The sequence below is a fragment of the Haliotis asinina genome, chromosome 6 (genome assembly GCF_037392515.1).
Source record: "Haliotis asinina isolate JCU_RB_2024 chromosome 6, JCU_Hal_asi_v2, whole genome shotgun sequence".
NCBI lineage: Eukaryota > Metazoa > Mollusca > Gastropoda > Lepetellida > Haliotidae > Haliotis > Haliotis asinina.
Window position 1 is genome coordinate 8,277,573 of NC_090285.1, and position 16,019 is coordinate 8,293,591.

Consider the following 16,019-nt stretch of genomic DNA (forward strand, 5'->3'; position numbering starts at 1 on the left):
GATTGAAGTAGTGTGAAAAGCCCATTAACTCAAAGGATACAAAGTTGGAACAAGAACGCCCTTCAGTGGTTTACTTTCCTTTGTTAAGAATCACTCTGCAATATCTCAGGTAAATGGCGTCGGCATGCAGATGATTGTGTCTGGACCTGACAACCCAGTGATTAATATCATGCACATCAGTCTACAAATTGTGATACGACCCATCAAACAAGTCAACGAGCCATTCCGATCCTGTAAGTCGGCACAAACATGGGCTCTTTCAGCATTGCTGGGGACCAATTTGAACCCAGTCTGGAAAGATTGCAAAATATACAACATTTTATATGATACAATTGTTATTTTAAGATTTATATTCAACTGCATTTTAAATAATCAATGCTGTCCTGTCGCAGCTTTGATAAGGTAAAATATCAAATAGGTCACGTTTATTAGCTCTTGCAATGCAACGCTCCACATCAAGCAGAATTTTGCACCTAGGCACATTGTGAAATGTGCAAGCAGCGGGGTCATGTCCCACAAAAATCGTTATCACTGCCATAAAAAACGATGTACAAAACAAACCGATGGCATCATGGCAAATGAATTACGACCCTGTGTTTGAATACTCCCAGTCAGGTTTATTGCCGCTTGGCATTTGCCTGTATCTCGAGTGGCGAAATGAACGTGATGCTTTGATTGTGCACAGACACAGCGGCTGACTTGTCCTTGGATCTGGATTCAATCCTTATGTCGTGGTCACGTTCATCACTTAACTTATGTTCATTTGTCACTACTTTATGGTTTGATTCCACCTCCGTACTTTGAAGTCTTGGCTCCGACTCTTTCTGTTTTTGAATGTCAGCCTCAACCTCGTCACTGTCACTGACACTGATAGTAGGTCGAGGTCGGTCCTCTGACCCCGGATAGAGCTCTATGTTTGTGACCTTGACCTCCGAAGAAGACTGAACTTGACTCGCTGTGAACAGAACATCATCATCCACGGGGTTATCTTTTCTAGGAGGACGTTCTCCCCACATTACATCATGTTGTGGACGACGCTCTTTCCCCGCAGCTACAGATGGGACGCTTAGAAGAGAACTAGACACAGGAGACTCATTTCCGTCAGAAAGATGTGCTGCTGGGGCCTGCAGCCTGGAAGTCTCTCCATCACCTTCTTCTTCCACTGTAAACATGGCTGCTGGGTCACTGATGTGTGGGAGCTCCAGGTCATATAGGCCAGCCTCAACACTGGGTGGAGGGTTGGCTACTGATGCTGCTGTACTGACACTTGACGGGGACCACAATCTTTGACATTTCCCAACACCTTTTACTCCCTCCACATCGAATGTTCCTTTTTGTGATTTCTTTGGTTCAGGCTTCTTTCGCTCTTCATCAGACCCCGCCTCATCTTGGTCTGGAGTCCCAGTGATATCTTTGAGTGACACAACTATTTGGCGTTTCTTTTTAATGTTAGTCTTAGGTTTAACCTGCCCGAAAAATGACTTTTTCTCTGTCCCGTACGGGAAGTTAAGTCCTGGCTTATGCTCCTTAATCGCATTGTACCTGATTTCAAACCGACTCTGTTTTTTATCCGTCACATGCTGTTTGTATCGCTCTATTTGGTCATATTTGGCGTTCTTGCTTTGTTTGGGGATGATGACAGGGTGTCGGGGTTTTGGGTGTAGGTCTGAAAGAGATTGTCCAAGGGAAACTACATTGAGGCTGGTTTGGGTTGGTTTTGTTTCCTTAACCGGAGTTCTTCTCGGCGTTCTAACCGGTGTCGTCACTATGGTTGACGATGTGAAAAACTCCACGGACTGGACACTTGGGGTAGAAGGGAGGGCATGGTCAACCACATCCTTGCCATACTTCTCCTCAATCTTTTTTAACATCCGGGCAATCCGGCTCTCGTTTCCAACAGACCTTTCTTCCCATGCGTTCGTCATGTCGGCATTTTGGGGCAGTACAAGAGGTGCCGTTATCTGACTTGCTGTCACTGATCCAGGCTCAAGAACCATGCTTTTGACACCCATGTTCCTAGGAGCCCGTGTCCCATGTCTTTGCCTACGAGGACGGTAAGAGTTAACACCGATTGTAACATGACTTCTTTCACGGGCTAACCTGACCGTATCTGGCATGTTAGCACCTAAAATGTCCCGTCTGTGCATCGCCAGCAGAGGCTCCTTGAATTTACTGATCGAGCTAAGACCTTCCGTGAAATACATGGCTCCAGGTCTGTCAACTCTTTCCAGACTCTTTGTGGTGATCCGCTCCCTCACGGGCACAGCCCTCGCCCCTCCTGACCTCATGGCAATCTTGATGTGTGGCAGAGTCCGGGGCCCCGTAGGGTCATCAACGACGATGCTGTTGTACTGTTGTAGGAGCGACAGAGCCTCGTTCTGGGACAGACGGGCAATATTGACACGAGCAGTGGTTTGATCATCCGTTTTGTCTGCTGCAGATGCGGACATTACTTGGTTCGAGCCTGTGATGTCCTGTAACAGTGGCAGCTTGAGAGGGACGGCAGGGGCATCCCTTGCGTCTCTGGCACTGCGTTGTGTCCGCGACATAACTACAACCTCGCGCCTCCCTCAGGATCGTGAATGACAGGACAACAGCTACGTCATCTGCAACATAAAACCTTTCCATAAACGTTGCACCAATCATGTCATAAAATAACGTTGTAAATATGCTTCTTGTGACAATAAACTGTGGATGCTTTTTTGCTTATCACCGCAGTATTAATCAATATTCCAACTGCAGCACAACAACCTGTAAATAATACGTTTTCTCAGCAAACCTGTGAATATAAGTATGTTCTGACACTCTTTGGCTATACCTTCTTAACGTTGGTTTCTACTCAACAGTATTCCAGCTATATGTCGGCGGTCTGTAAATAAGCGGGTCTGGACAAAACATTCCAGCGATCAACAGCATGACCATCGATCTATGTAATTGGGATACTATGAGATGTGGCCACCAAGTCAGTCCGATCTCGAAAATCGCCTCTTACGATAAGCATAGGTTACTGAAGATCAATTCTAACTCGGATCTTCACGGGTACCTTCTCAATGATCGACGATTTCAAGTATTCTATACCAGGTTCTGCATTCATCTCGTATGCCCATGCTGAGTTTTAATAGGAAGAGTAAATATACAACGAACAAATAAGATGAAAACTATTAAAACCAAGTGTGCATTTCGTTTATGTAATTTTGTTAACAACAAAAACAACAACAACAAAAATAAAAACAACAACAACCTCATCAAAAACTAGAAGTAGAAAAAGATGAAGAACTGGACTGCCTCTTCCAGGACTGCTTCTTCTGCTACAAAACAACGACGACAACAACTACTACTGCTGCTACAATTACTACTGCTACTACTACCTCTACTGCTACTACTACTGCTACTATCAAGACTACTACTAATACCACTGCTGCTGCTACTAGTACTACTACAGAAAACAGTCTTATAAGAATTCATATCGAAAATTCCATTAATGCGCTAAACCAGAAAATCGTTCTTTGTCCTTATCTGTTCACCAATAACTGGAATGTCAGTTCTAATAACTGGAATGTCAGTTCTGATAACTAGAATGTCAGTGCTTCATCGGGCATCAGGTAACCACAATATGCAAATATACGATTGGAAAACTAGACATAAGTATCAACGACCCATAATTACTATTTGATGCACAGGTAAATAACGACTGAGATCTTCTACAGCAGACTTAACAGTTAACTTACTTGTGTGTCTACCCTTGCGGCTGACGATCCAAGCGTAAGCATGTATATGTAAGCGTTAAGTACCTCTCAGGTTGAAGCCTTGATGAAAGTGACGGACCCAGTGAAGTATATGCAAGCTGCTAGCTAATCTGAATAGATCGTGAGCTGGAAGGTAGTGATTGACCATCACAATATATCGACTGCAGGAAAGCATTAACTGCGGTCTCTGTGACGTCGGCTCACTGCGAGACGTGGTTTTCTCTGACATACACGTGACCTTTGCTATTATTGGTTAAATGCCAGACTTTACGTGTGAGCGTTTTCCGTACATTTACTATGTTACAAGCTATGGGATAATGGATAGTGGTGCTAGTGAATGATAATCGACAGTTAAAACTGATGGCGCCGTATCGTGATACTCAAGAATCGAAATTCAACTTTGATTTATTAAGTGTTTCTGTAATCTGAAGTTAGTAAAGGACAAAATAGTTCATATTTCACTGATTGCTAAATTTCATTTAAGGTTAGTTAAATGGCGTTTGTTTAATAACTAGCCGCTTGATGGATTTACGTTTTAATTAGGTTAATGAACTTAATTAATTGTTGTTTGATCTAAAGCTATGTATAACAACAAAAATCAACTGGACATGTGGCAAGATGTCATTTTGGTTATATTGGTTGGTACTGCGGTCTCGTTAATGCAGGCATCGGTGATATATCCGTGATATTGTAAAAATGGTGATTTGTTTCTCTTTACACATAAATTACGTTTTGATCATATTACAGATTCCATTCAGGATTCGAACCCACACTTCTCAGCGTCTGGTACCTAATCGCCAGCACACAAAACCAGCGATCTAACCGAAACAGCTTCAGAGATTTCCACTACCGTTAACTTTGATACAACACTCGTATTTTGTTTGTATTTAGCACTATAGTAAGGCTTACTCTCAGACTGGGTCTGTTATGTATTCCCATGGGAAGTTCCGTTTTGGTAGAAACAGCTTAATAAAGGTACTAGTAACTCCACTGAAGGTAGAAGAAACTAGCTTGAAACTAGCTTTCCCACATTCTATCTCCATTCATATTCACTTATTTTAGTTGAATTAAAAATTGTACGTGCAATTCGATGTAACGTTACCCAGCAAGGTGGCAACTTAAGCAGCTCCCTGCAAAGTCTTGCCCCTTATTACAGTCTTTACACTTTACACAGCCGTGAGAACCGTCCTTATTGTGATTGTCACGGGAGCTGATGTATGCACATGATTTGTCACACGAATATGCTCATGGGAATCGCCATCAGCACTCGCGTCGCATGCATCGATATGCAGAACTAACGATCGGATATTGATTTAGGAATCAATCTCATACTTGAACTCAAAATTGAACTTGTTTCATGCTTTTGGAATCCTGGAAAGTTTTGACTGGGCAACAACTAGCCTGGTTCATTTTGACAGTACTGAACGTATTGAACATCCTCATCGATAAAACAACCCACACTCTGTTATTACTGACCCAATCAAAGACATTGTTCGTATCATCAAAGCCGAAATGATATTGTGATTTGCTAACTGCGATATATTTTTAGCAGTTTGATTGCGAAGGGACAATAAATCTATTGATCCCCAAGAGAACGATGTAGATCTTCACTGTCATGTTTACATGACAATCGTCTATATATACCTTTAATTGTATAGATGTGTCTACAACAACCGTTTGCAATCATCTGGAGATGAAGGGCTGAAGGCATCAATGTTTCAGCTCAACGTGGCATAACTGGCACCATGCAAACCTCGAACTAGTTTACCAAATCATCTTCATGCTCCGTGTATTGTTAAAAACAGCCAAACCCTTTCCATATTCTCATGTTGTCCCAGCTAGATTTTTCAATTCCGATTATATTAGGGGTTTATATGTAACTTAGAAGTGATACACATGAGGATGAAATGTTACATGTGCCTGCTTCTTTATGGTGAGAAACACAACGCTTGGAGTATAGCCTTACTCAATCGTCATCTTTCACCGCTTGGGTGAAATGTGTGAACCACTTTTCTTGTGTGATCTTGCTGTAATATTGCCAATGGAGGTGTAAATGTAAACTCACTGACCTCAGTAGGCTTTCAAAAACGCATATTGTCCAGAGTTTAGTCATTAGTGACAGAAATGGTGTCCAATTCAATTCCGAATTGACCCGAAAAATACGTTTTGTGTTTTTGGTGAACAGACGTGTCTTTGCATGTGTTTGTGACAGATGGCACTGGTAGGACTGAATACCTTTACCCTTTCACGAATACCTAATATCACTAAATGACACTGATTCATTAACACATTCTTATAATAATCGGGTAGCGTAGCGTTTATAACATTCGCTAGTCACGCAGAAAACCCGGGTTCGATTCCCCACATGGGTTCATAGTATGAAGCCCATTTCTCGTGTTCCCCGCTGTGATATGGCTGGAATATTGCCTAAAGTGGCATACAATGACAAATCAGTCTCTCACTTCTAGTTCAGGGAGTGAATCAGGGAAAGCAGCTTGCATAGTGGCCTCAGAACGGCATCATACGATCACTGTGATGCACAAAGCTGCGCTTAAGTTTCTGGTCAAAATTACTTACTTTTAAGGTTTTTTGCAATCCGAGCGGAAATTCCAATACACATGCTTTTATGAATACATGGCAAAAAGGGAGCATAGAGGATCCCTGTGGAGATGCCTATTTCTTACCCATATGTCCCACCCCAAATGTTGCATAGATGTTGATAATGACTGATAACTTCAACACGTCTCAAAGATAGGCACGTCGCTATTTCTATGGCTCTCACGTCTTGTAGTGAGTGAGTGAGTGAGTCAAGTTTTACGCCGCACTCAGCAATATTCCAGCTATATGGTGGTGGTCTGTAAATAATCGAGTCTGGACCAGACAATCCAGTGATCAACAACATGAGCATCGATCTGCGCAATTGGGAACTGATGACATGTGTCAACCTAGTCAGCGAGTCTGACCACCCGTTCCCGTTAGTCGCCTCTTACGACAAGCATAGTCGCCTTTTATGGCAAGCATGGGTTGCTGAAGGTCTATTCTACCCCGGATAGACCTTCACAGGTCCTCACGTCTTCTAACTTAAGATACGTGAATGTAGTTTCTCTTACGTTTGGCATGTTTGGAATGGGTATACAAAGACACAAAAGCTGGAAAATCAAATGTTTAACGTAAACGTAACTACATTCCTATTTTATATTCCCGGTCAAGCATATCAAACCAAGCCATAAACATTACCTCACAGACCCGCGATGTTTGTGGGACAAAGATCGCTTTGTTGATTTGGTTCTAGTTCGATTAAGGGGTTCAAGTACTATAATTATTTCTGTCACAAGTACTACAGCGGAGTGATTGAGCGCTTAGTCACAGAGATTAGTCGCGGAAGGATCCAATAGCCTCAAACATGACTGGTGTCTTAAAACGACACCAGTCACTCCTCACGACTCAATACTGTTGAATGAAGAGTGATTTGGTTTAAAATGCCACCGAACAGCAACTTTAATTTAACGGCAACATTTGTAGTTTAAATATTGTGAGTGCACATATCGTGTTAGATGTAATACTGGCATAATGGTAAGAAATAGACTTCTTTTCTTGACCACTGTATCATTAAAATGGAATGTGAAACATTGATAACACTTTCATCTCACTGGAAAACCTAGAGAAGGACCCGTAAAAACCGCAAGCATGCACTTGTATGTAACCCTAGTAAGGCGGTTTGAACAAACCAGATCAGAAATTCATAAATCTGACTTCGGTTAAATGGCATTACGTACTTGTATACATGCTTATACACGACATAACAGAACATGAGTAATAACGTTCATGTGCACCGTAACATATCGTGAGTTACAATCAGCTCATATCGATGTTTTGTTGTGATGACGTCCGTGTCCTTTTATGTATATATAGATCTATACACAGGACGTCATTGTCTATGACTGCCATGTGATGTATGAACCCCAGCATGGCATGGAGCCAGTTGACGCTCGTAGATGCTGCTGAGTGGGTGATGACGTGAATAATGTAGACGTTGTATTGATGTGGATGTTTCGAAGGGCGGGGCACCTATGCTTTTTCTAGATCTTCAGGGTTCTAACTTCGCCGCCACCACTTCCACCGCCACCACTTCTGCTGCTGCTGCTGCGCCTCCTCCTAATACTATTACTCCTACTACTACGACAACTACAACCACAACGACGACGAAAATGACAACAACTACCACTGCTACTACCATTACTACTGCTTCTGCAAATGATGACTAAAAATTATTTGTTATTATCAGAGAGCTTCAAATTAATGGCTCTGGAAGCAGGAAATCAGTTATTGCAGTTGTCATTAGATTACTCCTGTTATCCGTTGTATGAGGGAACGGGCCGAGCACATTAGCACATGTAACTTTATAGGCTTAAGTGAAAACTGAAAAGTGCACAGTTTACTGAGAGTCGATACTCTACCTTCTGACAGAATTATTACACAGTTAATAAGGCACTGTAAACTCTATTTGATTCATTCGACCTGTGTTGTTTGTCTCGTGTAGGGCTAGTCGGGGCGTGGTCGGTGATGGATGCTAGGCACCGAATCATAGAATAATGATAGATAGAAGCACTGAAGGTGGGAACGTGTGCTAGAAGATGAAAGGAAGTTGGTGATGGAATCATTAGTGTAGTCTGTCTTACAGTCTTTGAGCCACATTATTTCCCTTCTGCCAGGCCTTCTCTGCAATGCTAAAGCCTAAAATGAATGAAGCCTAGATTTCCTCAGGTTTTTAATTTCTGTTCTCCCTGTGGCTCATTTTCAATTCAAAATAGGTTTGTTTGTTACTACCAAAATTAAATACATGTATTCAGAGACTAAGCGTTAGTGTATCATCAGTCGGGAGGCGGGGAATTTAGATTGGCGCTGGCAGCATATTGGACTGAGTGAGTTAGTGAAGGGGTGTGAGTGAGTGAGTGAAAAGCGAGCGAGGGGGCTATCAAGGCACTGGAATGGATCGGAGTTGCCAGTGATAGGGTTAAAGTGATCACGTGGTGCAAGTTTTTACGCATGTTATTGATTTAGATTGTTTTAAAGCGTTTCAGAATGTCTATATTGACACCGACAACTATTTTTGTTCTCATTTCTTTGTCGAAGGACAAGCCTACTGGGACTGCACTGCGAACTTCTGTTCAAACGACCTCCTTTCGCTCCCCAACACTGAAAGAACATTTACACCTAACCTCTGTCCTGTTTCCACTGTCTCGAAAAGCGTACAGGAGGAAAGTCATATCACAACATCAATTAACACCTGGACATATGACAATGACACCCTCCAAGTCAATACCGAGATCACAAAAGATTTCGCCAAGGCCACATAATACTGAATCAGGACGTATATTAATAAACGGAAGGGGATATATGGTGGTAAAGACAGATTAGAATCTAGTTAGATCAGATACTCACCACCATATATGCAGAGTCTCGCTGGTTTCAAAGACTTAAACGTGTTTAGTCCAAGGATTAGAGTAGCCACGGTGCGCCTAGAATAGAAGCTGCCATGTACAGGCGTTTATCAATCCTTTCTATTTATACTGTAACATAATATCATGGTTGGTATAGGAGTATATTCACCTTGTCGTACAAGCTATTCAAGATTGTGTGTACGTATCCAATGTCTCAACAATACTGTACTTCCGTTTTTCAGTTGTCAATGTTCAGTGTCACCTACCCAACACAAAGCAGCTTCAATGACCTCTGAATAGCGCCTTCACACATTCTTCATTGCGGTTTGACTTCAGAAAAAGCTGGCTTTCGCCTTGATCTCTCTGTGTAATTTCTATTAAATATTTAAACAGGACTCATATAAATATGTACTGTAATGAATGATATTGTTCATTAAATGAATATAAAAAAAACCCCAAAACAAACCAAACAAATAAATGACATTTAATGTCTTAGCTTAGAATTAAGTCAAATTATTGTTGATTAAATTTTAAAATGCACAAATATAGGCCTAGGATTATTTTGAATTAAAAGATTAAGAGTTAGTAGACTAATATTAAAGTTTATATATAAAAATATGTAATTGTTAGTGATGTTTCAGCTAACGTATTTGGTGAATCGAGACGTACTCTTTCATGAATTCAATCCGGTTTTCGTGGTTACTGCAATCAAATATTTCTGACTATAACTAATTTTAAAAAGAGTGTTTTAACATGGAACTTGTCTGATATTTATAAAATGGAACAGAAACCATGCAGAAAAATCATATCGCCAAAGGCATATTACTGTCAACTCTATAAGCAGACGTAGTTAATGATTGGCATGTTTATTTTACAAAAAGGAACTTTCAACCCAAACAGCTGCATGACATACTTGGTTTTCATGTTGATATGTATTAATCACAAAATATTCATAACCAAATGTCATACCATATATTCGTGATATGGATCATATTAAGCTCATGGTGTGTTCGCTGCAGCATTGTAATTAACTACATGTATTATCGAACATGAACATTACGAAATCGATAGCACAAAGCTGGTTACTATATAAAAGACAAAACACATGTGTACTTGTAGTTATCTGATTAAGATATGATAAATAGAAAAAAATAAATAAAACTGATTTGACATTATCAACCAGTCGAAACAGAGTCGTGCTAACCCCCGTACATAATGACACTTTGTGACTTCTCAAATCGACTACGGGTCATGTCTTTCCTGAAATGTCAGATCGAACTTTAATCAAAGGTATGTAGTTGGCATTCACAATGATTATTGATAGAAACACGCTGACTTATAGATAACCCTTCTGGTTCAGTTCCAGAAATGACGACATATATTCTACCCCTACCTTCAGTACGAGATCAACGCACCTGTTACTTGAATCACTACGTTGCATGTCAAGCTGTCATTTTGATAGTAATGAAGATTGCACCCCTATTTGTAGCGTTATTTGTGTGGACGAGTGCATTAATAATAAACCTCACGATAACAGGTAACGAAACACGTGAAGTTGGCAGTGCGAGGTAGTCAGGGAATCAGGGTAATCTGGTCGTAGAGAAATGGGTGGAACTAAACAATTTTTCCAATGTTGGCTACAAAGTTAATGTAGTGAATAGCTGTATTACATGTGTGACTGTGCAAGTATGGAACGTGAATGAATGAGTCAGTGAGTAAGACTGGGTGATTCAGTGACCGAACTAATTGGTGACTGACTAGTCTGTGATTGGGTAGAGTGAGAGAGTGAATGAGTAATTCGGTAGAATGAGTGAGATATAACACCATGGTGTTTACTGTTGCACAGCTTATCTTTTGATGTCTTCGATAGCATGAACACATTTCTATGCTATGTTGGCATTCCTCCAATCCTCATTTACCTTTGATAACACGAAAGATTCCTATAATTTGATGCAAGCACACCCTGTTATCCACACGATGGTCACATTGATAGTCATTCGCTGAGAATTGTCATGATGACTTGTATAAATATTTGGCTGGTATTGTTTTCAGAAATACTAAAATTGCCAAGTGATAAAAGATTGGTTATGAAGATCAAAGCACGAAAGTTTTGAAGTCAGTGGACGTGGAAAGTAAGTCTAGCGTATTATCGTTGAAATATAAATATATTTATATGTTACAGCCAGACTGTCTAGTCGATCATTTCATGAAATGACTGAAACTTGCAGTCAATTCGTATTCCCTTCATAATCTACAGCAGAGAAGGATGTTGTGGTAGCTATGTTGCTTCAGAGTCCACTCCCTGCGAACTCGTTCTAAGATTATGCTAATTTGGATGCTTTCATAATTATCAGAATACTCAAAACGAAATACGAGAATCAGTATCACCAACAGACAACCATATCAGTCAGATGATTTAATTCACATGGCCGAATTCAGTCATTTCATGAAATGACTAGAGATTTTATTCGTTTCATGAAATGACTGATTACACAGTCTGACTATGACATCAACACTGTTGACTAGAAAAGATGTGTATTTGAAAAAATAGTCTGAAATAAACATAAGTACATCATTCACGTAAAACTAATGAAATGTGGACTTGCCAAAGTTTCCAAGACTTCACCGGGTTTTAGCGAATATCAAATAAGGAAGGTACCTGGATGACGAAGAAAAAATGATCCACTCACTGGTGTACTGGTCTTGTTAAAGGGTCTAGTTAAGTGATGCTACTTGAGAAACTGAGTGGTAAGATAATGTTGGGAATGTAATTTGAGACTTTATTTCGGGCAGTCACAGTCGTCATCAAATAATGCACAATATGCATGTGTCTTACTATTAAGTGTGTTGTTCAATTGACTTTCCAGTTGTTTACAGCCACTGGAGGCGACCCCTGACCCGGTAACGTAATAGGAGACATAAATGAAGTCAATTTGTTTTGCTTTGAGAGGTGTGTAAATACAGGCAGTGTTATCAGAGTTGATGTGAAGCACATTTTTGAGTAGGTTTAGTGCATTGCCAAAGTGCAAGGCATTGATCGGGTAAATGTTATGTATGTGTGCTGTTGTGAGAGTAGTCATATATAATTATATAAACAACACAACTTTAAACATATTACCCAAAAATTCTCAAATGCAATGTGAGTTCAAAGTTAGGTCAAAACATATTTTTCAGAAGAAAAATGATTGTCATATTTTCATAAAAATAAACCGGCAACAGTGATGTCCAAAAGAACGGTTGAAATAAAATTTTGCTTTGAGACAAAGATAAACTATTTAAAGTCACAATTTTTCAATTATTATATTAAAAAGAACTGTTGTAGAGTGGGTATGATTGTAAAAGAATCATTCCTATTATTTCAGTGTTTTTAAACATACTCTGCTGATTTGCATTAGTGAAATTTGCCAACACCCTCGGATGCCACCCTATCACGGTTATAAGCGCTTCTGACAGACTAGGGTCACTGTGTACAGACCAAGAAAGGCGTCCAAGAATCACAACATTAGCTGGAGAAAGGTACCTCTGTCATTAAGAAAGGAGGGTAACGTTCCTTTTGGCGTTTCGTGACTGTTAATGTGCAATACGTCATTGAAGAATAGAAGCCGTGTGGGTACTACTACTCAGGGCCTAGATTTTCGTAGCTCTGCTAGAGTTAAGATAGTAGTAAGTGCCATTAAGTAACCGCTATCTTAGCGTTAAGAGAGCTTCGAAAATATAGGCCCAGTGCTTTATTTTGGTTTCAGCGTGGTGTACGAGCAGAATATGCAATAGTAACGAATATTGTTCTGGTATTTATGCCCCTGAGTATGTGCCACATTAAATGTAGCGGATACAATCTCCCTGTAAGCGTTCCGGTGCTGGGTGCCCTTGTACACAGCTATCTCACATTGATAGTGATCATGACTCCCTTACCTTTACACAGACCTACGACTGGCGTAGCTCTCAGTTTGCTTCGTACAACGGCACGTTGGTAAGCATTCAGGTGTACGGACAATTTCCCCCATCAGGACAATGCCCCACAAGGACAATGCCCCACATGATGTGGGGAAATCTCATGCGGGGAATTGTCCCAGTGGGGAATTGTCCTCATGGGGAATACTCCTTCACTCAAGCATTCAGGCATGTAAATGATACAGAACATCAACGCTTTCAGGAGTAGATTCAGTACAATGTACTCAGCAGTTAAAAAAGGTTTTACGCAGTCGGAGGCATTATAACGTACAGGTATAGACAAGTATATTTACTTTGCTAGACGGATAAGTATATGGCATTTAAAGGGCGTTGAGCACTGGTTCAAATAAAGGCTTATGCATTTGGATATAGGCCCAGCGTATTTTTTGTACGGCTACAGTTTATAACAGAATTGCTTTCGCGAAAAATGCCGAGAGAAATGAAATGACGATATGATTCATGAATACTACAGGTCAAGCTGTTTGACAAGTTAGATTATAGCACAGTGTTATCAGTCACGTAGGAATGGCTTTGTGAATAAAGTACTTGGTCTGGAGCCCAAAGTATCATTGTCACATTCCATGCAATATTTAAAATGCATTTTACCTGTTGTCATTTGTAGCTTCACGCATTATGACAATTTAGATTTATTTCATTGTTTTAGCAGGAGCTGTGTACACGCAGTTAAGAATGTTTTGTGAGCATGGTTCTTGCCGCTGATTCCAAAGTATTCAACTTACAATCCACATCTTTCAAAAAATATTTTGTTGTTGTTGCGTATGTTGTCATTTGCAGGTCACAAGGACATGGATCAGAATGTTCCGTTCATATTCCGTGTGGCATTTTTTGTAGCCGGTAACCATACTCCCAAGGCACGTTTTGTACAAACAAACTCAACACAGGCCCATGATCGTGCATACAGCGAAGACATGGGTCACCGACGACCAACGCTGCAATCCAGATCGGTAAATCTAAGACCATGAATGCATTGCGCTACGAAGCACCTCCTCTGGTATATTTACACTCTGTGTTTGTATAAGATAAGTATGCTATAGGTCTAGTGGTGGCGTCTCACTGGGACAAATGGAATGTATTACTAAAGGGTCGGCAACTTCCACCCTCTCGACTCTGGGAATTGTCTACCCGGGGTACTTGACGACTACCCCTGCCCCGTCAATACCCCGTTGACATCGCCGTCAATAGCGAGCGCGGGTGATCAGTACATGCTGAGTTGCGGGGCAATCGATGGCATGCTGTATAGCTTATTATAAGAGCACAATACGAAATAACAAACTACCGTCAGTATGTATCGAATGGACGGTCTGTTGCTGACAAAGCCTTAATCAATATTAATTGTGAAGAATGCTTAGTTACGTATTAACAACATGCCATGGTTGTTCTCCGAGACATTTCTTTTTACAATAAACATTACATGTGAATATTGTTATAAAAGTTTTTAACAAATTAATTTTATTTTACACTTTCACTTAATGACAAAGTATTTGATTAACATAATTTCTTTGAGATAAACGTTTTTTCTTGAAATGTGTTTTTTTAAAATGCGACAAATATTCAGTCATTTTTAGAAGTACACTATTCCTTAAATGAAACCTGTGCTGTACTATCTCCGCAGAGTACAGTGAATATATACTTATTTAGATCAAATGAATATAGATTTCAAATAATACAAAGTGGACTGAAGAATGACCTAATGGTAACGAACAGCACACTGCATATTTTGACAAATTGAGAACCTGTGTGGAATTGAAAGGAACCCCATCCAATAACACTATGGCAAGTTCGAATATATCCATTCCCAGATTATTGGTAGCTTCTTGCAGTAACGACACTTTTACTTTACACAATAAAGTACGTTTACTACCATCGCGCTTATGAGCAACTGAGGGATAATATATAAAGCAAACTACGATTAAATCGAACTAAAATGAATGGCCCCTTTGAGTTCGTTATAACCATTGTCTACCGTTCATCTCCAAAAGTGATGTCCGATCACCGGAATTTTATTTTGAGGCATGTTTTTAACTCCAGCAAATCCTCATTTACAAAACAACGTACATACATGTTCTTATATAGCTGAAGGAAGTACATTATGCAATGTAAAGATAAAAGTAGGAAATTAGGCAAGGTATTCTAATTGTGATGGGTCTATCTCTGAATAAATACACTTAAATCTGACATTTTACCAAAGGCGTACTTACTTGTATGCTTGATCAGTTGTGATTCTTCAGTTAATTGTAATACAGGGGGGTCTCCAAGTTCAAGGAAAATTTGTGTGAAATTATAAAACACTGTCTCCTTTCATCTCATCAAGTCATGCTGGTTTTGCAGGCAAGTGCTCTTTAATCACGTAGCGGAAACCGGTAGGTCACAGGTCTATATTGTTCTAGAATATATCCCAACAGACGGAGCCTCCTCGCTGCCAGAGCCTCGTTCACACCTCCAGATTGAGTGTTCAAGCTGTCGTCTGCTCCTCATAGAGATTTATTCCACTTGAGCAGACGACTTCCCGGCTTGAGTTGAGAGCAGATCTCACTTCAGCCACTCTGCGCACGGTATCTTAAAACTCATACAAACACGCGGCTGTGCCGATTCTTTTGCCAGTGAGCAATTATTTACGGTAAAAGAAATTAGTGAATTTGCATTGGGAGAGCGCGTTAATCTTTACTGACATGGTCGAAAGCTATAAATGTTCTGTGTAAATGCCAGTCTGATATGTTTGAGCTATAATGTTTGAGAATTGCGGAACCTTGACGGCGTTATATGGAGAAATTATGGGTGTTTACGCTACTGACGAGTATATTTGGGTACATTACTTACAAATATTGTTTTGGTAAAGAAGGTATTTGTCTAGAATGTACTT

General features: G+C 40.2%; 1 protein-coding gene across 2 annotated transcripts; it reads right to left on the bottom strand.

Moving 5' to 3' along the window:
* Positions 1-94: 94 nt before the first annotated feature.
* Positions 95-15,694, bottom strand: LOC137287137 (uncharacterized). Of its 2 annotated transcripts, none has more exons than XM_067819294.1 (2): positions 15,358-15,694; positions 95-2,606 (listed from the first exon to the last, which is right to left on the bottom strand). In XM_067819294.1, exon 2 carries the CDS (start codon positions 2,547-2,549, stop codon positions 618-620), a length of 1,932 nt encoding a protein of 643 aa, XP_067675395.1. In that variant the 5' UTR covers positions 2,550-2,606; positions 15,358-15,694; the 3' UTR covers positions 95-617. The 2 variants fall into 2 exon arrangements, with proteins under 2 accessions (XP_067675395.1, XP_067675396.1); XM_067819295.1 differs by lacking the exon at positions 15,358-15,694 and adding an exon at positions 9,189-9,302.
* Between the last annotated feature and the right edge of the window lie 325 nt (positions 15,695-16,019).

Coding starts and splice junctions, on each gene's coding strand:
- LOC137287137 (XM_067819294.1), bottom strand. CDS start 2,549: ATGTCGCGGACACAACGCAGTGCCAGAGACGCAAGGGATGCCCCTGCC.